Source organism: Diplotaxodon limnothrissa, linkage group LG15 (genome assembly GCF_057381915.1).
Source record: "Diplotaxodon limnothrissa isolate DT_005_m linkage group LG15, D_limnothrissa_male_GT1.1, whole genome shotgun sequence".
NCBI classification, from domain to species: domain Eukaryota; kingdom Metazoa; phylum Chordata; class Actinopteri; order Cichliformes; family Cichlidae; genus Diplotaxodon; species Diplotaxodon limnothrissa.
In genome coordinates this window covers 25,197,118-25,219,025 of record NC_140610.1, presented here as the reverse complement: position 1 = coordinate 25,219,025, position 21,908 = coordinate 25,197,118, and the positions used below count along the sequence as shown (strand labels likewise).

Genomic DNA, 21,908 nt, shown 5'->3' with positions numbered 1-21,908 from the left:
CTGTATTATTAAATTTATTCACAGTATGGCTTTTTGGCTTATTAATCTGAGCAGTAGCTGTTAGCATTAGCATCTCTTGTAACCAGGTTTTCTATGCAACCTTCCTGCAGCTGACAGTGTTCCAGGATTTCTTCCTGTCCTTAAATCTTCCGGCCTTCATCATCCGGGGAGAGGAGCTGCTGCTGGAGATCATTCTGTTCAACTACCTCCAAGAGGACCAGAAGGTGAATCTGCTTCTCCTCAGACACAGGCAGAGTGTACATTAATATAAGAGTCTGCCAGCATTAGACAAATGGGTCATTTTTAACCCTTGGTACGGTGCTAAATTAGCTTTATTATGGAGACTGCCAAAAATAAAATTAAACGAATAAGTTAGAAAAAAGAAAAGTACATGTTTAAAAATAAAAAATGTTCAACTGTGTGGTCTAAAGAATGTCCTATATTTTATATATAGGAATATAAATATGGACATCAAAGAATTACTTCTCAAAGTATACTGTAAGAGAAAACCTTTTCTTTAATAGTTAAACAGCTTTTGACCTTTGGAAAATTCTTTATTGTTTTTATTTATTTTATCGGTTGTTATCTTAAGAGTGTGTGCTTTCTTTTTTAAGTTTTGATCATGATAACTTTTATTTCATTTTGTAAAGTTTTTTAACTATTATTTATCTATTTGTGGGATTTCAGGCAATAAGAAAACAAATAAAGAATATTAAGTCAGAAATATACATTTATGTCAAATTTATAGATTAATTATTTCCCATATTTATTTTTTTAAATAAAATATTTATTTTTATTACATGTAATCATAATCTGTATGTATTTATGTAATAATAAATTTTGGGCATTTAATTAATTGTTGCATACTTATGGCAGCTTCTGCCTGCCATACATTATTAAATCACAATACAGTACAGCAGAGTTAGACTTTTGTAAGATGCTGCCACCTAGAGGAACCATAAGCAGACAGTATAATAGAAGGGTGGCTGCTTTTTAGTTCAGTGTCCAGGATCTTGGTGGTATCAGTGGTGAGTTTCTTTGTTTTCTTTGAACCGAGAGTGTTGAGAACACTTAAAATGTGACCTTTCCCACACATATCTGCATCTTTTTAAATGCGAAATTCTGTTTAACCAATGTATATTGGGGGTTCTTTACGTGTCAAGTTGCCATAATCTAAGGTGGCATCAGTATTTCTGAAAATTGATATGTTCTTTAAACCCTTCATGAAAGAACAGGCCTCTTTGGTTTCCTCCGACTCCCTTTGTGCCACGTTAAATGTGATCACTCTGTGCCTTTGTCGTTAGGTCACCGTCACTGTTGCACAGAGTGAGACCTTCGAGTTCGTCTTCCCAGACAACGAGCAGCTCTCCACGCCCGGTGTTCATCCGGTGTTTGTGAAGAGTGAAAGCGGAGCCACCGTCCTCGTTCCCATCAGGCCGCTGGTCCTCGGGGAGATCCCCATCTCTGTGAAAGCCAACTCGGATGCAGTGTCCGACTCTGTCCACACAACAGTGTTAGTTAAGGTGCGCAGTGAAAAATTTCCACAGTCCTAAAACAGTTCAAATAATTAATTTGGCTTAAAAATACATTTATTTGTTGTTTTTGTAGAACTTTAACTCCCATGCTTAGATTTTATTATCAATATGAACTTCTGTTATTATCAAGCCTGTTATAAGACTACTACATTGTTAGTCTTTAGTCTGACTAGATCTTGTTATGGGGTTACTGATTGGTCTCTAGGCCTGAGGGGCACCAAATCTCTCTATTAGCTTTTACTGAGAAGGAGCATTTTCCAGGTTTTAACAGATAACAAAATAACTTGTGAAATTGTGACAGTGGAAGTTGAACGTGTATATCCTGTTTGTAAAGTGCCTGTCAGCCATCTAAAGCACAAACAGGCAGGGAACTCTGCTAACGTTACCAATCCTCGCCATCTACTCCACTGTAACTAAAGAAATGTTGACCTGGTTTCACAGCTCTGCGTTTCCCATTTCTTACTCACCATTTTTGTTTGCCTTCATCTTTTGCATGTCCATTCATCCTGCAGGCCGAAGGTCTTGAACAGTCATTTTCCACCTCCCTGCTGCTTGAGCTTTTACCAGCAGGGATGAGCCTGTCTAGAAACGTTACGTTTACCTTCCCACCAGATGTTGTGGAGGGCAGCGAGAGAGCTTCAGTTATGGCTGTCGGTATGTAAACACACCAGGGAGAAACCTTGAGTAACAGATTCAGATCACCTGAGATTGCAGGCTGATTCATGGTAAACAACAAAACAGAAGACAATAATTCCTAAAAATAAGGTTTACTGAAGTTGTTTTCACACACAAACTTTGGAAAGTTTGGAAATATTCCACAGATGTCCTTTGTCACGTGTAGGACTTAGCAGGAAATGGTTTATTTCAGACGGCTTTTCATCAGGTGAGGGAAGTACCTGGATAGAGCGTAGTGTATTATCGTAAGAAAGTACTATCCTGAACTTACAAAACTATGGAGGCGCCTTTTTGACTGAAATTTAGAAGATGAAAAAGACAGTGGAACAATCACCACTTTACCCATATCGTGGTGATATGCTCTTTTAAAATTTACCAATTTCTTTCCTTTTTTAAAGGGTTCTTCCAGTAAGTTATCAAAAAACAGACTAAGCATCCAGGGTACCAGTGATTGTTTTTGTTCCTCTTCCTCATAAATATTAAATTACTGCAGATTATTGTTATTATGATTTAGATTGTCAATCTTGGAATAAGTTACATTTGCATATGTTGGTTTTTGCAGTTTTTAACAGAGTTTGAATACATTTTTCAGCCCTAAAATTGTCATGTGGATATCTCCTGGACATATGATTTTCTAAGAGATTAAAAATGCTGAAAAAAATTTGAATTAAAAATGCATAAAACTCCAACCCTCAATAGTTTACTTCAAGGGCCTGTAAGCTCAGAAAATTACAAATAGAATCAAAGTAAAATGGCCTCATTTAATATGCTAATGTTCATTTAAAAAAAAAAATCTGCTGATTCTGATCAGGTAAGAGGCACCAATTTCCTTTGCAGCCTTTACAGCATGTACAGAGATAACATCTAAAACCTTTTACTGATCCCTAAGTTAAAAAAAAAAAAAAAAAACTAACTTCAAAATTTACCCCACACCTATACATACATAAAATTTTGAGATTTTTTTTGTTAAATGCTCCCTCCAGGGTAAGCTGACTGTGGTAATTTTAATATTAATTAACGCCACTGTTCCAAAGTACTACAGAAATAATTATCCCACCTTTCCTCAAACTTCTAACATGCATCCTGCTATACTGATATGCACTATGCAGTTATATTTAGTAAGTAAAATTTATTTATAGCACATTTCACAGATAAAAACCACAAAGTGCTTTACAATAAGATCAGACATACAAGTTAAAATTAATTAAAAGCCTGTTTGTATAAAAATGTCTTCAGCTGCTTTTTAAAGGAGTCAGTAGAGTCTAGACAGCGTAAAGACAAAGGCAGAGAGTTCCACAGCCTAGGTGCCAGTGCCTGAAAAGCCCGATCCCCACGTGTTTTAGACCTAGTACGTGGGACCACCAGTAGCCTCTGACCTGAAGACCTAAGTGCTTGGGATGAAGCACGAGGTTTCAACAGGTCAGAGATATACTGGGGAGCTTCACCGTGCAGAGCTCTAAAAGTTACAACTAAAATTTTAAAATGAACCCTAAAATTTACAGGCAACCAATGAAGAGAAGCCAAAACTGGAGTAATGTGTGACCTCTTGTTTGCACCAGTTAAAAGTCTTGCCACTGCATTTTGTACAGACTGAAGGCGATCCAGAGCTGATTTGTTGAGACACGTAAAAAGACCGTTACAATAATCCAAACGAGAAGAGATAAAAGCATGAAGAATCATCTCAAGTTCTGCCTTTGACGCCAGTAGTCTGAGTTTAGAAATGTTTCTTAGATGATAAAAACAGTTCCGGACAAGTTGTTTAGAGTGTTTCTCAAGAGACATTGAACTGTTTAACTCCAGTTAAACGGGAGTATGTTTCTCTCGTTTAACTGTTGCTAAGTTGAGCCCACTAATATTGGTTTGATGTGGCAAATCTTTTTTTCTTCATGGCGGAAAATGTCTTATACTTATAAGTATCCATTATTGTCTTCTATTCTTTTTAAATGCAAGAAGTTTAACTGGAAATTTTGCTGCTGATATGAAAAGCATTTGTGGATTATACCATGTAACTCCTCAAACCAAAAGCTACTGTTTGAAAATTTTAATTAAAATGACTCACCTGTGCTCTGTTTTTCCATTAAATACAATTTTTTTTTCTTTTTCTTGTTTCCATCTCGATGAAGGTGATATCCTCGGTCCATCCATCAGTGGTCTGGACTCACTGATCCAAATGCCTTATGGCTGTGGGGAACAGAACATGATTAACTTTGCACCAAACATCTACGTTCTCCAGTATCTGGACGCCACAGGACAGGATAGCCAGAAAACCACAGACCAAGCCATAAACTACATGATGCAAGGTAGAGCAACAAGTCATGCACCATGTTACATTAACATGCCACAGAAGGATATCTGACAAACGTGTGGCTACTATTTCTATATTAGTTTTAGCTTTATGAGGATGTTTTCAAATCTGTTAATTAAAAAGGTCAAATTCAAGATCAAATACAGAAAATGTTCAGGTTGGAGATTCATAGTGGGACCCACACTCTTTTATTCCACTTAGTATCAACCCTCTTTAACTTTTATTTTTTAAGGTTTGTTTTTAATACATTTTCTTCCTTGATACATACTTAAAGCTGGTTGTAAAAATGGGGGCTTGTCTGGGATATTCGAACCAAGGTTAGAACTTTAGCCTTTGTTAATCCCATCTTTGTTTGAAAATTCTGAACTAATTTTCTTGTCAGTAAAGCTGTTGGTGTTCCCTTTCAGTCGGTTCTCTCGGCACAACACATACAGTGGCTTGCAAAAGTATTCTGCCCCCTAGAACTTTCCCACATTTTGGGACATCTCTTGCACATAGACATTGCCTGATGAGTGCTAATGACTAAATAGAGTGCACCTGTGTGTAATCTAATGTCAGTACAAATACAGCTGCTCTGTGACGGCCTCAGAGGTTGTCTAAGAGAATATTGGGAGCAACAACACCACGAAGTCCAAAGAACACACCAGACCGGTCAGGGATAAAATTGAGAAATTTAAAGCAGGCTTAGGCTGCAAAAAGATTTCCCAAGGCTTGATCATCCCACGGAGCACTGTTCAAGCGATCATCCAGAAATGGAAGGAGTATGGCACAACTGTAAACCTACCAAGACAAGGCCGTCCACCTAAACTCACAGGCCGAACAAGGAGAGCGCTGATCAGAAATGCAGCCAAGAGGTGACTCTGGACGAGCTGCAGAGATCTACAGCTCAGGTGGGGAAATCTGTCCATAGGACAACTATTAGTCGTGCACTACACAAAGTTGGCCTTTATGGGAGAGTGGCAAGAAGAAAGCCATTGTTAACAGAAAACCATAAGAAGTCCCGTTTGCAGTTTGCCACAAGCCATGTGGGGGACACAGCAAACATGTGGAAGAAGGTGCTCTGGTCAGATGAGACCAAAATGGAACTTTTTGGCCAAAATGCAAAACGCTATGTGTGGCGGAAAACTAATACTGCACATCACTCTGAACACACCATCCCCACTGTCAAATATGGTGGTGGCAGCATCATGCTCTGGGGGTGCTTCTCTTCAGCAGGGACAGGGAAGCTGGTCAGAGTTGATGGATGGAGCCAAATACAGGGCAATCTTAGAAGAAAACCTGTTGGAGTCTGCAAAAGACTTGAGACTGGGGCGGAGGTTCACCTTCCAGCAGGACAACGACCCTAAACATAAAGCCAGGGCAACAATGGATGGTTTAAAACAAAACATATCCATGTGTTAGAATGGCCCAGTCAAAGTCCAGATCTAAATCCAATCGAGAATCTGTGGCAAGATCTGAAAACTGCTGTTCACAAACGCTGTCCATCAAATCTGACTGAGCTGGAGCTGTTTTGCAAAGAAGAATGGGCAAGAATTTCAGTCTCTGTGCAAAGCTGGTAGAGACATACCCTAAAAGACTGGCAGCTGTCATTGCAGCAAAACATGGTTCTACAAAGTATTTACTCAGGGGGCTGAATAATTACGCACACCCAACTTTGCAGTTATTTATTTGTAAAAAATGTTTGGAATCATGTATGATGTTTGTTCCACTTCTCATGTGTACACCACTTTGTGTTGGTCTTTTATGTGGAATTCTAATAAAATTGATTCTTTTTTTTTTTTTTGGCTGTAATGTGACAAAATGTGGGAAAGTTCAAGGGGGCCGAATACTTTTGCAAGCCACTGTACAAGAGGCTTGTATGCTTACAAATGGCGAGCCTTCGAGCAATGGTGCCAGGACTGCTACACTCTCCCATTTCAGACCACTATTGTGGATGTTTTGACATTCCTGCAGGAGCTGCTGGATAAGGGCCTTTCATTTTCGACAATTAAGATTTATTTGGCAGCTATATCTGCTTGTCATATTGACTTTGACGGGGTGACACCAGGCGCACATCCCCTCGCCATACGTTTTCTGAAAGTGGTTTGCCGGCTGAGACCTGTGCTTAAGTCCAGTGTCCCTGCTTGGGACTTGTCTTTGGTGCTGGAGGTCCTTTGTAGCCCACCGTTTGAACCCATTGAGTCTGTGGATATGAAATTTCTTTCATATAAGACTACATTACTTCTCGCTTTGGCTTCGGCACCTGATGGCCACAAGGTCATATTGCGTCCAAATGCTGCCTATTTTCCCAAGCTCATGCCTGCATCTATTAGCTCAATGGAGTTTGAGTTGCTGAGCATTTGTTCCCCTCCTTTTGCATCTGAGGAGCAGAGGAGGATGCATTCTCTTTGTCTAGTGCGTGTGCTATGCACCTACATTGAACGCACTCAGAATGTGCGTTTATGTGACCAGCTGTGTGTCTGCTTCGCTCTGTCTAAACAGAGGCTGTCTCACTGGCATATGGCACCAGAGGTCTTGCTTTGTCCCAGTGGGTGAGAGCTCATTCCACCAGGGGGATGGCAACCTCGTGGGCTCTTTTTAAAGTGGTGCCTGTAGCTGATATTTGTGCGGCAGCTAGTTGGGCATCACCACTCAAAATTTTGCGGTTTTATCGGTTGGACGTTACAGCCCCTTCAGTGGCTCATACCGTCCTGTCTGCTGGGTCTACCGCTCACTAAGGATGTGGTGGTCCGATTCCGGTTTGGTGGCTGCTCTGCAGGGCGTGTATATGGGCTGGGTTTCGTCACTGATTTCTAGAATCGATTTGATTCCGATTCACAAGGTCCCGAATCGATTCGATCCACGATTCGATTCAGTTCAATTAGATTTGAATCTGGGAAATTTTGCCTCAGACAGTCAGAAATATTATAATTCAGATCAGTACATTTACATATTTTTGTATCTATAAAAAAGGAGGCTGACACTCGCAAGACTTTATCAAAGGTGTAAGCATCACAGCAGATGCCTTTGTGTCAAAGTAGCTGAAGATAAAACGCAGAAAAACATGAAGGTGATTTTCCTGGCCTGGGATTTTATAAAAATATTCTGCAGTACATCAAAAACGAAAGAATCAACATACGAACATTACCTCTGAAGTTACAGAGGTTTTATTAGAGACACGGCTAAGCATGTTGCATAATTTAAAAAAGTTTACATTTGTTCAGAAGCCTATTGAACAGCAGAAATTAGGTTTTCTTTTCGGAAGTAAGGAAAAAAAACAGCAGCCAAAAACGGTAGACCTGTGCGTAACAAGCAAGCGAATAATGCAGAAAACAGATTTTTAGACAGGAAACTGTTCTTGAAGTACACAGAGAGCGAGAGCTGTGCATGAAGTGTGATTTTTATCATGTTGGACACAAAACAGCAAAAGTAAGAGGGAATTCATGACGATGTTTATGTGAAGTGTAGTTTGGATCTTCTTTTGCTGCTGGTTCAGTCAATATAGTTTGGAGAGAGATAAAACTAACAGCTTTAGAATCAGCGCAAAAAGGGCGTAAACACAAAGTGCGGACCCGCCGAAACATCAGAATCGGTGAGCTGTCGGCTTTCAGCCCCGACCATGTCCGTGCCATCGGGTGAGAAAGGCGACATCTCAACACAAGGTGGCCCCACTGAGCAGTTTGGCTCGGTGAAGAGCGGCTATCGAACTGAGGGATGACTATGATGACAGCGGCTATATTTGCAGGCGGGGCCGTGCGCATGTCATCACACGTCATCTGCCTTAAAGGCGTGAATAAAGGTTTCTTCAGCCAAGACACACGAGGGCATGATATCCCATACTTATGTGTTTCACCTCCTTCCTCTCCTTCAGGGAACAGAAGTTATAGACATAACTATTTGTTTTCTTTTAATCAGTTACTTTACAAGCATTGGGGTTTTCATGTGAGAAGTGATAACAACTGTAGTTCCTACTGTGTGTGGTTTCCAGACCCATTTCTTTGACGTTTTATTTGTCTTTGGTTACACCTAGTTACTCTTGTTTGCATATGTTGCTGTATTTCCCTTATGGTAGGTTCAGTTTTCTTTTCGTCAGGTTTGATTTTGCAGCATCTGATCTGAATAGGAGACCAGTGAGGTTCGTGTTTTGACTTTGGCATGACAGATTGTGGAGGTAGACACAATGTTTTGGGAACATTTGGAAACTTACCAGAGGATAGGTTTCAGTTGCTATACCAGTACTGATGTTTTTAGCCCTGTCCTCAGTACTGCAGCAACACAAAATTTCACGAAAAGGAAATTAAACACACTAAATTCTGCTAGTCATGGTAGTGCTACGAAGCCTTTTTGATTACACAAACCAGGTCTGAATTCTCATAGGAAAAAAATATGAAAAATCTTTTTTTTAAATCTCTATAGAATACAAAGTAGCTTGATCTTGGAGTCATTATATATTATTTTCTTTCTTCCTACTTCCTTGATTCAATAATTCCCTCTAGGAGCTTCAGAGTAGTCCCCAGCACAAAGCCTTCCTACTCACCTTGTTCAGCCTCCAACTGTCACTGGCTGTGATGCTGCTTCTCCGAAAGATAGCTAGCCACAAAGAAAATGGTAACACTGTTAGTAAAAATGTGTTCTTGTTTGCACATTAAAGACCTTAGCTTCCTTAAAAAGTAGACTGTGCTCTGTCCTTTCATGCAGACAGCTTAATGTCTAGTGTTCAAGTCTAAATCCAGGTATTTATAGCTTGTGCTTGGTCCATAGTGTTAACATCTTTACATCTTTCACTAGATAGTAATGGTTTTTAATTTAAACCTGGCCCTGCTACATTTCTTTCTCCTTTATCTTCATCATCTACATCTAATTCAGTGGTTTCTTTTTTTGCTAGGTTCCCCCTTTGTTTTACAAGAAAATCTCCCCCAGCACAAACACGTCCTCCAACCACACACACACACATATATGTTTTCAAACTCCATTTCAGTTTATTTCGCACCTCAAACATTTAGTAATAAAAGTAAACTGCAATAAATTACAGGTAGCAATAAAATAAACTACTAACTCTTTTACGCTACATCCACACCTACATGGTGTTTTCATAAAGAGGCTGATAAAGCATGCGTTTGACCCGTCATCCACACATAATAACTCCTGTCAAGTTGGAGATTTTCGAAAACTCAGTTTTTGCGGAGTGCGCACTCCAATCTTTTCCGGATGAGGGGCTCAGAGTAGAGCTGCTGCTCCTCCACATCGAAAGGAGCCAGTTGAGGTGGTTCAGGCATCTGATAAGGATGCCCCCGGGCGCCTCCTGGGCGAGGTTTTCCCAGACATGTCCCACTGGGAGGAGGCCCCGGGGCAGACCCAGGACACGTTGGACAGATTATATCTCTCAGCTGGCCTGGGATCGCAGGGCTGGATAAGCTGGAGGAGGTGGCTGGGGAGAGGGAGGTCTGGGCTTCTCTGCTTGGGCTGCTGCCTCTGCGACCCGACCCTGGATAAGTGGAAGAAAATGGATGGATGTTAAATGTTCAATCTAAATATTATATTTAAATCTAAATGTTAAATCTAAATGTTAAATCTAAATGTTACAGGAAACTAAATATTTAGCTAACATGCAAATTTATTGTATGGCTCAACGGAAATACCAAAATAAAAGCTTTATGAAAAATTCCAGTGCAAAAGTGTGCCGGTAGTGGTCAGATTGTGTCTGCTTTCCAATGATGGTCACTTCTCACCGCCATGAGCTGCCTCACTTCTTGTCTACCAGGACATCCAGCGATTTAGCTGAAAACATCCAAAGATCCGTTTTGTCAGCCATCCAAAGGTTCAGCAGTAGTGGACTCTCGGCAGCTGCAGTCTCCACTTCACAATCACTGCAGCACATGTCCAGCCAAAATCGCTGGACATGTTCATGCTAAATGTTGTGAAAAATGACTCAAAAAACATGTTTTTGTAAGGTTTTGAGTTAAATGTGGAAAAATGTTGTCGTTGATTTCAGCATGTTTCACTTTACAAATGGCGCCCCACATACCTTGGCACTTGTGCAGGTGAAGCCAAAGGCAAGATATGTTTCATCAAATTTTCTAGTCTTTGACTTGGAAGAAAGTTGGTTTGGAAACATATTTGGCGATGCTTCATCTGCTTTGCGTTTGTGTGGAGCCCTGTCAAATACCGGTCCATTATGTGAGCAGTGTCCATGAGTTCTTTTTTTTTTTTTTTTTTTTAATTCATTCATACCCCAGGTGCCTCACACTTTAGGAACATCTGATCACACCCTGTTGAATAAACACATTTAAAATGCACATCTCATTTATTTCTCTAGGTTAAGAACCTCTAGATTTGTCATTTGTCTTTGCCTTTTTTCGCATCATCTGATGTCCTCTTCACCAGGTTATGAGCGGGAGCTCACCTTTCAGAGAGGAGATGGCTCCTTTAGCGCCTTTGGAGAGCAGGACTCATCTGGAAGCACCTGGTATGTGATAAATATACCAGGTCTGTCTAAAAGAAAACATCAGTAACATGCTCATATAACTGAAAAACTCAGGAAAACTAATAGCAGGTAGTCTCTTTGCACAGGCTCTCTGCTTTTGTGCTGAGGTGTTTCCTGCAGGCACGGCCCTTCATCAACATTGATTCCAACGTGCTGCACAGTGTGGCAGCTTGGATAGCCAGCCAGCAAGGGCATGATGGGAGTTTCTTGGAGCCCGGCAGGGTGATCCACACCGAGCTCCAGGGAGGCCTGGACGGGCCTGTTTCTCTCACGGCCTACGTCCTCATCGCCCTGCTGGAAGACGCTAGCGTCAAGGTGAGATGCCATTGTTTAGGCACACTTTCCAGGGACATTTTGAGAGATTAGTGTGGGTCCGCCTCTCAGACTGAAACATGGGGAGCAATTTTATATTCAGCTTTTCCTTTGCTGAGTTAGAAATATTTTTAATATTTAATACTTATTTTAGTTTTAGTTATTTGATTTTTGATTGGCTTTTAACTCTTTAAGATTATTTTTCTGTCATACCTATTTTATTGAGCTATGTGTCTCCTTATTTAAGTTCCTTTTTATACATTTTCTGTTTATTATGGTAACTTTTAACTGTAGTTACAAAATAATTGCTGAACTTTAGGATAAACAAAATATTGTGTTAACTTGTGACACATGTTTGGGTGGTGACTCATATTTTGAAGTCAAAACTTTCCATCTGCAGTCATTTATATTTGGAAGCAGCAAGCACATAACAGAGCAGGCATAAATGGAGAAGATATGCCACAGAAGTCTTAAAAGCATAAAAACAATGACCTGGGGTGGAGATGGGTTGCAAAGTGCCTTGCAGAGTGGCTTGCAGATGCAGTAGCAACAATGGACAGGCTGAAGAAGCTTAAACAGTGTTCACTTTATAAGAGTTACCAAGTAGACGTACAAAAAAACTTCTTGTGCATTTTAATTATCTAGGCTTCTGTAGTATTTTTAATGTAAAAATCAATTTAAAAACCAAAACTGACCATGCCTTATGGTTATTATCATTAACCAATCGATAAAGAGAAAGTCTCTGTTTTCCTCACATTCATGGGTAAGATCTAATTTGGCCTGACATTGTTACATGTGCCTGTACCAACCTGTCGTCTCACCTACTGCTGCCCTATTCCATATCTGTCAGGCTCTGTATGAGACCAAGGTGTCTGCAGCCGTGATGTACCTGGAGACCCATCTTGCTCTTGGTGTCTCCAGCAACTACAGCCTCAGTCTACTCACCTACGCTCTGGCTTTGGCAGGGAGCTCCAAAGCCCAATCAGCACTCAATAATCTGACTGGACGAGCTGAGATAAGAGGTACAACAGCAGCTGTGTCTTAAAAGCCAGTTTAACATTTGGGGGACATAAGCTTTCTCTGGGGGTTGTTATAACTTCATGCACCTCATTCTCATAGTTTCATGCAAATCTACATTGTTTGATTGTGAACAGAACTGTTACATTCAGTTAAAAACATTTTTGGATCATACAGTGGTTTTACTTGAAGAATGGTGTCCTTTAGTCTTTGTATGATTAATTAGTCTGTATAATAAAAATCACTATTATAAATAATTATTTCTTATTTTGAAAAGTTCATAGCTAGAAAACTCTGTTGTAATGGTAATGTGGCAGACAGCTAGACAGGACCAAGCTCCAACCTCCAGGTCAGTTTGGTGAGGCCTAGAAAACAAGCCTGTCCCTATGCCTCACCTCTGGTAATTTTAGTGACTGAATCGGATGTTGTTTCTTTTATTGGTGTCTTTCTCAGCATTTTAATTGAATTATCTGAGAGTTAGCATGGCTGGAAAAATAATCCACTTCTTGGCTTTGACTTTTAGCTATTTGTGGGAGTCTTTACCCCAGATATTTTTTGATCATCTTGCTTCTCTTTTTAAAAATAAATCATCTGAATTATGCCCTGTCTTTCTGTGAGCAGACGGTGTGCCGATGTGGTTCTCCCTGGATGACGGCCTGTCCTCATCGTGGCAACCTCGTTCATCTGACATTGAGATGGCGTCCTACGTGTTGCTGTCTCATTACAAGCTGAACTCAATCCCAGAGGGTCTGAACCTAATGAAGTGGCTCAGCCAGCAAAGAAACCACAGAGGAGGATTTGGAAGCACTCAGGTCAGATCTTAACTCCAAACAGAAGTACATGAATGTAATCTTCAAATTATTAAGATTGTACCAATCCTTAAAAAAAAATTTTTCACGTCATTATAGAAATAGGGGTGACATGGGTCGCGAGATTGAGACACAGGCATTAGAGTCTCTTCATGCGTGTTTTTTTTATTTTATTTTTTTATTTTTTTTATTGGTTTTTCACGTGGAATTACCAAAAATAGAGAGGGTATAGCCTAACATTTGAAACAGGAAAAGACCGCCGTGTAATCGATTTATTTCAACAAAGTAACTGTATTTTAAATATCACCTTTTTAACACTTAGACCCCCGGAGAGCAGTCATTTTGGTTTTCTACCTTAGACCCCTGCGGAGTCATCATTTTGCGTTTCTACCTTTAAAAGCCGGAGAGCAGTCAGTCAAATGCTGGAGTCGTTCATATGTATATTAGGTCGTTACCTAGGAATTCTGGAGGGAGGGGAGTGGGGGTGAGTGATTGAGGGGGTTTGGGAGTGGAGTGTTTCAGTTTGCCATCTTAGGGAGAAATCAACACATGTCCTTTGTATGTCCTTTGTTGCTGACATTTATTGATGAAAACAGTACAAAAAACCAACCATTTGTACACATATTTACAAATAATGATAAAAAGTGAGTGAGTACATTTCAACATTTTCAGCAATCACTCACAATCCTGGCACTGCCACGGTATCTGTCGTCTGCATTTACCACATGTGTACCTGTAGCAGTGAACACATCGCACAGTGGCCTGATTTTTTTTGCATCTGTGTACTTGGATTTTAGGTTGCAAGCCACCCAAAACTTGCTCCATGCACCACTCAGCAGGCCATTTGTAAATATGTGTACAAATGGTTGGTTTTTTGTACTGTTTTTATCAATAAATGTCAGCAACAAAGGACATACACCCATGTGTGTTGATTTCTCCCTAAGATGGCAAACTGAAACACTCCACTCCCCCACCCCCTCAATCACTCACCCCCACTCCCCTCCCTCCAGAATTCCTAGGTAACGACCTAATATACATATGAACGACTCCAGCATTTGACTGACTGCTCTCCGGCTTTTAAAGGTAGAAACGCAAAATGATGACTCCGCGGTCAATTTAGCCAATTTAGCTTCCACTTCCACCATTTGACTGCTCTCGGGTTTTATAGGTAGAAAGGTAGAAGCCTGGGGATGCTAGTGTTAAACGGTAACTGTAACGCAATACAGTTACTCATATTTTGTATTTTAAATACGTAACGCTGGTACATGTATTCCGTTACTATATATATATTCATTCCCCACTCACCTCTGTGGGCGGTTAATCCCTCAAGCTCGGGTCCTCTACCAGAGGCCTGGGAGCTGTCCTCCATGTCTGCAATGTTGCCCTCTGGTAGTTCGATCCCCTCAGTTCTGACTACCTTCCCTCTCTTTGTTATCATCTGACTACACTTGTCAAAAACTACATGTGTCAAAAAGCAGAGCTCATGCAGAACTTAATGCATTGTGTTTATCTGTGCCATGGAGCTCTATCATTATCCAAAAATGATTAAAAAGACATCAGTGGACAGGGCTGCCCTGTTCCTTTAACACCATAAACAGACTAATTGTAGTTTATTTAGATTCAATCCACCTTCCTGCTGGCCCGAATTGTCACTGGAGCCACAAATGTTGGCATACATCACTGACTGTGATTGTCTTCTTTCCAAATCTCTGCAGTGGAGTTTGGGAGAGTAAAGTTCACCTGAGCCACAGGGACACAATAACCACATGATAACTACAGACATGCGAGGATGAAATAAACCAGAACAAAGACGTCAGGGGGGAAAAAAAAGCTACACAGGCTTTTGATTTCTGCATCATCTTCTTTTTAACACCAACAAAACATAAAACAGACTTGTTGGCCCTGTCAACTCTAAATAAAGGACTTTTTCTCTACTGATTAAACTGGATTCATGTTTTAAAAAAAAAAGTCCCCAACTGTGGTTATATGTCACATCAGAGGGCAACTGTGGCCGTCTGGGTATGTAGTGACTAAAGACTTATTAACCTCTTAGCACACATGGCCACTCGTACATGCAGAACATGCGAGGCAGATGGGGAAACTGCCAGTAGATCCGAATACAGCACAGTGAGTAAAGCCCAGTGAGGCGTTGTCTGGCAAAGATTTTCTCTAAAACAGATGCACAGACATGTGCTGAATAGCAGACTCCCATCCTCAGCTGTAAACAGGAAATCAGCAATGAATATCAAAGCAAAGGATCATCAGGGATTGAAATCCCCCACATCACAGACACACGTTTGCTTACGTGTACCATGTGACCGCGAGTCTCGTTTTTTCTTTCAGGACACAGTTGTGGCTCTCCAGGCTTTGTCTATGTTCGCGGCTCGCATTGGGTCGCACGACACTGACGTCACAATCAGGGTGGACATCGACCCTTCGACCACTGTCGCCTCCTTCCAAATCAACAACGAGAACTACCTGCTCCATCAGAGCCAACAGGTACACAGATGAGCCAGCGTTATCGGAAAACAGCGGCTGAAGTATTAGCCAGCAATATTTGTGGGGATGAGTCAGATATCGGCTGGTTATTGAAGGCTGTCAGCAACTGATCAGAGCAGAGTTCATGGAACAGTGAAACAAATGATTACATCCAGCATGTAATATTATACAGATAATTCAGCTCTGTCATATTCCCTCATATTGAAAGGAAAAACGTGGAACTATATTATATTTCCTAAAAATGCCCTAAAAGATTTACTGCTTGGTGTGAGTCAGTCTTCTAAAAGGAGTTGCCTACTCCTTTTAGTCCAGTTAAGGACTTAATTTAGTTTTTAACAGTTGTTTAGTGCACAGCAATAAAAAAAACTGCAATAATCTGTCAATAAAAACATAGAGATTGTTTTTTATGCTTTAGATTACTCCAGAAGAAAGTTTAATCCTGCAGGTGACAGCAAAAGGTCGTGGACTCGCCTTGTTTCAGGTAACAGGACATGTCACTCGTGTAATAGCACCTCCTGCTGGTCTGTGTTCAGTCTGCTGAATGGTATAATAGTAAGAACAATAGTTGTTTAGATTATGTCAAAAACAAAGCCACTTAAATTGTGGTAGTTAAAAAGTTAAAGAACAGAAGCACATATGTCAGACTGCCCACTGGGTCAATGCTGCAGAAAGCTTTAGTGAAATTCTGCAGAAGCTACTTACAGCAAGTACTTTTAACTAAAGAAACAATAAAGAAGCTGCATTTTTCCTTTAAACCTCTGTGTGATTCTCATTCTTATTCTTTAAATTTGGTTCTTCTCTTCCTTCAGCTTAACGTTTTCTACAACGTCAGGAACAAGGAGATGAGGAGAAGGAGGCGAGAAGCTGGCGAACAGGAAGCGTTTGAGCTGTACGTCGAGCTGGTCGACAGCGAAGTAAACTCTGCACATCTGTACATCTGCACCAGGTGAGCGGGTCGGCATCTGTTTCTTCACATGCCAACAGCTTGATGCAACAGATTCATCAGCACAGCAATCAGCAGGATGTGTGAGAAGCGTTTCCAGCGATCATCGTCTGTTTACAAACAATAAAACATAATCAGCCAAAAGCACCAGATGTCAGTTTGACAACAGACCCGAGAAAAACTGAAACATTTGTTAGAAATAACCTTTTTGAAACCAATACATCTCCAAATATATTTATTGACTTTTGGAAAGTGCCTAAAACAATACACAGATAACTTCTAATCACTGTGGTTATTTGGTCTTTGCTCTGACAAGTTTGCTGAAACATTTAAATTAATTTCTGTTCATCAAGAAATTATTTTTTATTGCTCCTTCTTTTTAAATAAATGTATCATTGTCGGTAAATTTCACCCTAATTATGTTTATACTCTTGAGAAAGTTCCAAAGATAAATAAAGGAGTACTTTATAGCAATTAAATTTATTATTTTAATTTACAAGAAACTTAATACAGGCTAAGAGTCAAATAAAATTTGATTTGATTAGAATAACATTTTGAATATCATTTAAATGTTTTTTTTTCTTTTCCTTTGTGTGGTGTTGTGGTCCTCTGCAGGCTGGTGTATGGTCTGGGCCTGAGTGCAACGGGAATGGCCATCATGGAGGTGGGGCTGCTGAGTGGCTTCAGTCTGTCGCCGGTTGGCATCGAGACTAACGACGTTGTAAAGAAAGTGGAGACGCAGCTGGGAAAAGTCATCCTGTACCTGGACTCAGTGAGCGGCTCACAAACACTGATGTGTCTGAGTGTAAATACTGAAGCTTAAGTTATAAATTTATTTCCAGGTGACAACGCTGGAGATGTGTGTCCAGATTCCTCTGATTATTGAGTATAAAGTTGCCAAAGTCCAGGAAGCTACGGTCGTCATCTATGATTACTACGAACCAAGTAAGACTTCGCTCATATGCTTATATTAATGGATAATCATTTTACTCTCCCCTGCAAATACTGTGTTTTGCCCAATAAAATCAAAGAACTCTTATTTAAAATGATATATAATTATAACACAAAAGACAAAGTGTTGTTGTAACAACATGGTGGAAACTCTCTCAAACGTATTCATTCGTTGTATACATGTGACATTGTTTCAGACTGAGAATGAATTGAGGTGCAAACTGTTTTAACTCTTTCCCTTATAAACCAGCTCTATTCTGATTAGTTGTCCGCCGTTAATGGAAACTGGGAGTGGGGGGCTTCTGTGCAACTAGCCAAAGCAGTGTGGCAGGGATGACTGTATTATCTTAACAACATCATAAATAGCAGAAAGTAGAATAAATTGCCTGAAACAGAGCATTTAGAGCAGTCTGAAGGCTGAGCTGGATCCTATGGCTCACAGAGATCACTTCTGTGTGTACTCAGCTCATTATATGAAGCTTATATGAAGACCACATTCAAGTTCATGAACAAATAACAATTAAACAGTATACTGTTTGCACAGGGACACAGTTGTTATCATTTTTCCCTGAAAACGAGGGACTGTATAAAACAATTCCTAAACAGTTAATGCAATATTGTAATTAAGCTCATTAAAGTCAAAGTGAAAATCAGCACTTTAACCTCACTGAGGCTGTTTGATCCACTGTGGTAGTAAACGGAAGCAAAATGACACAATAAAATGCACGATTGTGTAGAAATATATGGACCTAAAGCAGAACATGTCCACTTTTATTTTTTTACTTTCAGTTTTGATGTTTTTATAATCTTGTATATGGGGAAAATGCATGCAGTATGATCCAAACCAGGACAGCCTGTCATGTCCATGTAAACACACCGAGGACCTCCACTGACGTTTTATGAGTTTTTTATGCTTTTGTTTAGCAAGAGTTTAGCACTGTGTGTTCACCCAATCACGCGAAAAACCTGTGATTAAACAAAATGTATTGGCCTGAATGATTGCTACAAGCCTTTTTCTCTAGAACAGGGGCGTCAAACATAAGGCCCCAGGGCCATAATGGGCCTGGCAAAGACTCCAATCCGGCCTGGATCAGGAAATCTGGAAAATTTGAAGGAGTGCACACATTTTTGAAGTTTTAATTGTATTTTAAAGCTTTTCCTATTGATGACCCCCCTCACTCCCATTGCCCATCACTCTACACTAGGGGTGTGCAAATCCAGGCCTCAACGGCTGGTGTCCTGCAAGTGTTAGATGTGTCCTTGATCCAACACAGCTGATTTAAATGGCTAAATTACCTCTTCAACATGTCTTGAAGTTCTCCAGAGGCCTGGTAATGAACTAATCATTTGATTTAGGTGTGTTGACCCTGGGTGATATCTAAAACTTGCAGGACACCGGCCCTTGAGGCCTGGAGTTGGACACCTGTGCTCTACACCAAAACAAATAAGTAATAGATGAACAATTGAATGACAGAAAGTTCTACATTTTTAATGTCTAAAAATGTACACTTTTATACAGTGGATTCAGAAAGAAAGAAGAAGAAATTTTCTTTGAATGAACCAAAAATGTGTATTTTATATAATTATAGGACAGTCTGGGCAATGAACCAACTTTCTCTGTAATTTCACACATTTATCATGTAGTTTTGCTGCTCCAGCCAACTTGAGATAAAAGAGTTTTGAGTTTGACATTACTGCTTGTGAGGTAATGAAAAAACATTTACATTTTAATTTAATAATACATTTTTACATGCTTTGTGATAAAACAATAAATTGGGTATCAAAATAAGGTTTAAAAATATAAAAAGCAGAAGTATATAAGAATGATTTTCAGTTTAAAATATACTGCAAAACTGAAAATTCACTGATAGCCGCCAAATTTTACAGTTACAGTGGTCCCTCGCTATCCGGTTGTTCAGTGATGACGTGACGAATCCTACTTCCGGGTCTAAAGTAGTCTGCGTTTAATATGGCTTTTGTGTTGTTAACATGTTTAATGTTTTTTATTTTATTCTATTTGATCTCAAAAAGCTCCTAAAACAGTCAGTGATCACTGTTGACCTCTCTCGGCTTTTATTACCGCTAATCATTTATTTAAGCTCAGTTTTTAAAACCTTAGTATGTAACTACAGCCCAGCCCATGCAGCAGTACATGAATGACTAACCTCGTATTGTGGATGGATTATCTCAGTTGTTCTCCTGGCTGAAGTTTGGTCCTTTTACAGCATCCTGCCATGCGATTACATTTGTTCCTGACCACCGAGAACACTCACATTAACTTTTATCGAGTGGAAAAAAAGTTAGCTTGTTTATATTATGCTAACATAGCTGTGTCACTAGCGGTCACGTAGCACATCATTATATACCAGCTAGCCCAACTTCAGTAACCCTACAAACGTCACTGCTGTTTAGTTTTCTGTCTTCATTTATGCTGGAAGTGATAACAGAGCTGTACGGTTTAATTTGTTTCCAAAACCCCGCAGTCAGGACATGCTATATTGCAGAGGTGGGACCAAGTCATTGTTTTGCAAGTCTCAAGTCTTTATCCTTAAGTCTCAAGTCAAGTCTCAAGTAATGTCAGGCAAGTCAGAGTCGAGTCTCAAGTCACTGGTGTAAAAGTCCAAGTAAAGTCACAAGTCTGAAATTTTGAATTTCAAGTCCTTTCGAGTCATTAAAAAAAACGAAAAAAAGAATGTTGCAGTTATATGATAAATGTAAATATTAGACCATGTAATTTTTAAATCTGTGTTTTTCTCAACACATGACAAAATAGTGAACTTAGAAAATATACACAAATTGTGAAATTGCACCTCTTTAAAATGCAGCTCAATTAAACCTAGCTCCAAGAATAATTTTCACCGACAGTTCTGAGATAAGCTGCATGTTATTCTTGGATGCGGTTGTAGGACTGGCTTTAAAATCGCATGAAAAAAATATCATACACATTAAAAAAAAACTGCATCACCAACGTAGCCTGGAAAACATTTGCTAGTTAGATGAAGTCAGCTATCTCATCGTAGCATATTTATATGCATATTTATAATTATACGGATCTTGGAGTGAGTGCATACACTCGTGAAGTTTAGTAACTTCCGGTCACTGCAACAAGCCCAGGTACAGTTTACCGACGGATGGGTACAGGACCTTGAAATGCACCGTGTAGAACGAAAGACCATCGTACGTATCATAAGTTTACCAGTCTCACAAATCGTCGTCATAAATACACATTCATTAACCGTTTATTAATAGGACCTTTGAGCTCAACGATAATTAATTAGTAGTGGAAATAATTTCTGGTTCGCATTACAGAAATGTAGCAGTGACAATAATACTGTATGCTGTAATCGTACTGGGCAATTAGTGATACAAAAAACCTGTTTTATCCTGTGAATAAAAGTATATGTTTTTGTCAATGTACCATAATAACAGAAGCGAAACGCAATATTGTGTCAGGACAATTCACTATTTATGCACAATAAATAAAGGAGCATAGCGCGACAATTTCTGTTCAGCGCCAGACTTGCTTGTAACCTATATCACCAATTATATTATGAAAATGACGTATTAACTACTACAAAACACTGACCTTTGTGTAAATGCTTGGAGCAGACTAACCTGTGAGCTGGAGTGTTCTGGGACGTTATATTTGATCTTGGCTGCAATCCAGGCCATCTGTCGCCTGTTTGTCACTTCGGAAACATGGCTCGAACAATTTCTCTTCAACGACGTAATCCGATAACAACCGATCTCTTTACCCGTCGGCTTCCCGTGGCTGTCATTCGACCGGCTATTGCAGTTAATAATACAACAGCTTCTTGCCATTTTTGTGTTTCTTTTTATCGCTGTATAACTGATTTCAATTGAAAGCCTGCGTGCGCTAGTACCTCTTGCCACGAGTTCCCAGAATCCTTTGCGGTTCTACCCGTGAATGACGTCACATTTTCAATCTCTATATAATATGCATGTTAAATTTTATATTTGGGGTAAAATATCAAGTCTTTTCAAGTAAATCGGTTCAAGTCCAATTCAAGTCCCAGGTCATTGGTGTAAAAGTCCAAGTCAAGTCACAAGTCTTAGAACATTTTTTCAAGTCAAGTCTAAAGTCATAAAATTAATGACTCGAGTCTGACTCGAGTCCAAGTCATGTGACTCGAGTCCACACCTCTGGTATATTGTATTTAGATAGAAGCTAGCGAGCTAACTCCCTGCTAACTTCTAACTCCAAATGTCATAAATTCCGTTTTCATGGATGCCTGGATGTTAAACTCAATTGTTACACCTGGTAGAGCAGAATGCTGATCTTTTTAATAAAGATGAAAGACTTTAGACAGTTTTTCAACTCTCAGTAATGCCATAGTGGTGACATGTAGTGTGCCTCAAGGGTCGGTTCTAGGCCCTG

General features: G+C 39.8%; 1 protein-coding gene across 1 annotated transcript in view; it reads left to right on the top strand.

The window, feature by feature from the left end:
* Positions 1-21,908, top strand: part of cd109 (CD109 molecule) — a 53,132-nt gene that overhangs the window by 20,574 nt on the left and 10,650 nt on the right. The window contains exons 20-32 of the mRNA XM_085372608.1: positions 111-224; positions 1,305-1,523; positions 2,048-2,189; positions 4,334-4,510; positions 10,879-10,960; positions 11,065-11,293; positions 12,141-12,312; positions 12,929-13,119; positions 15,460-15,615; positions 16,031-16,096; positions 16,425-16,561; positions 17,174-17,330; positions 17,401-17,503. Of these exons, the coding sequence (XP_085228734.1) occupies positions 111-224; positions 1,305-1,523; positions 2,048-2,189; positions 4,334-4,510; positions 10,879-10,960; positions 11,065-11,293; positions 12,141-12,312; positions 12,929-13,119; positions 15,460-15,615; positions 16,031-16,096; positions 16,425-16,561; positions 17,174-17,330; positions 17,401-17,503 (1,945 nt within the window). The remainder of the gene's footprint in view (positions 1-110; positions 225-1,304; positions 1,524-2,047; positions 2,190-4,333; positions 4,511-10,878; positions 10,961-11,064; positions 11,294-12,140; positions 12,313-12,928; positions 13,120-15,459; positions 15,616-16,030; positions 16,097-16,424; positions 16,562-17,173; positions 17,331-17,400; positions 17,504-21,908) is intronic.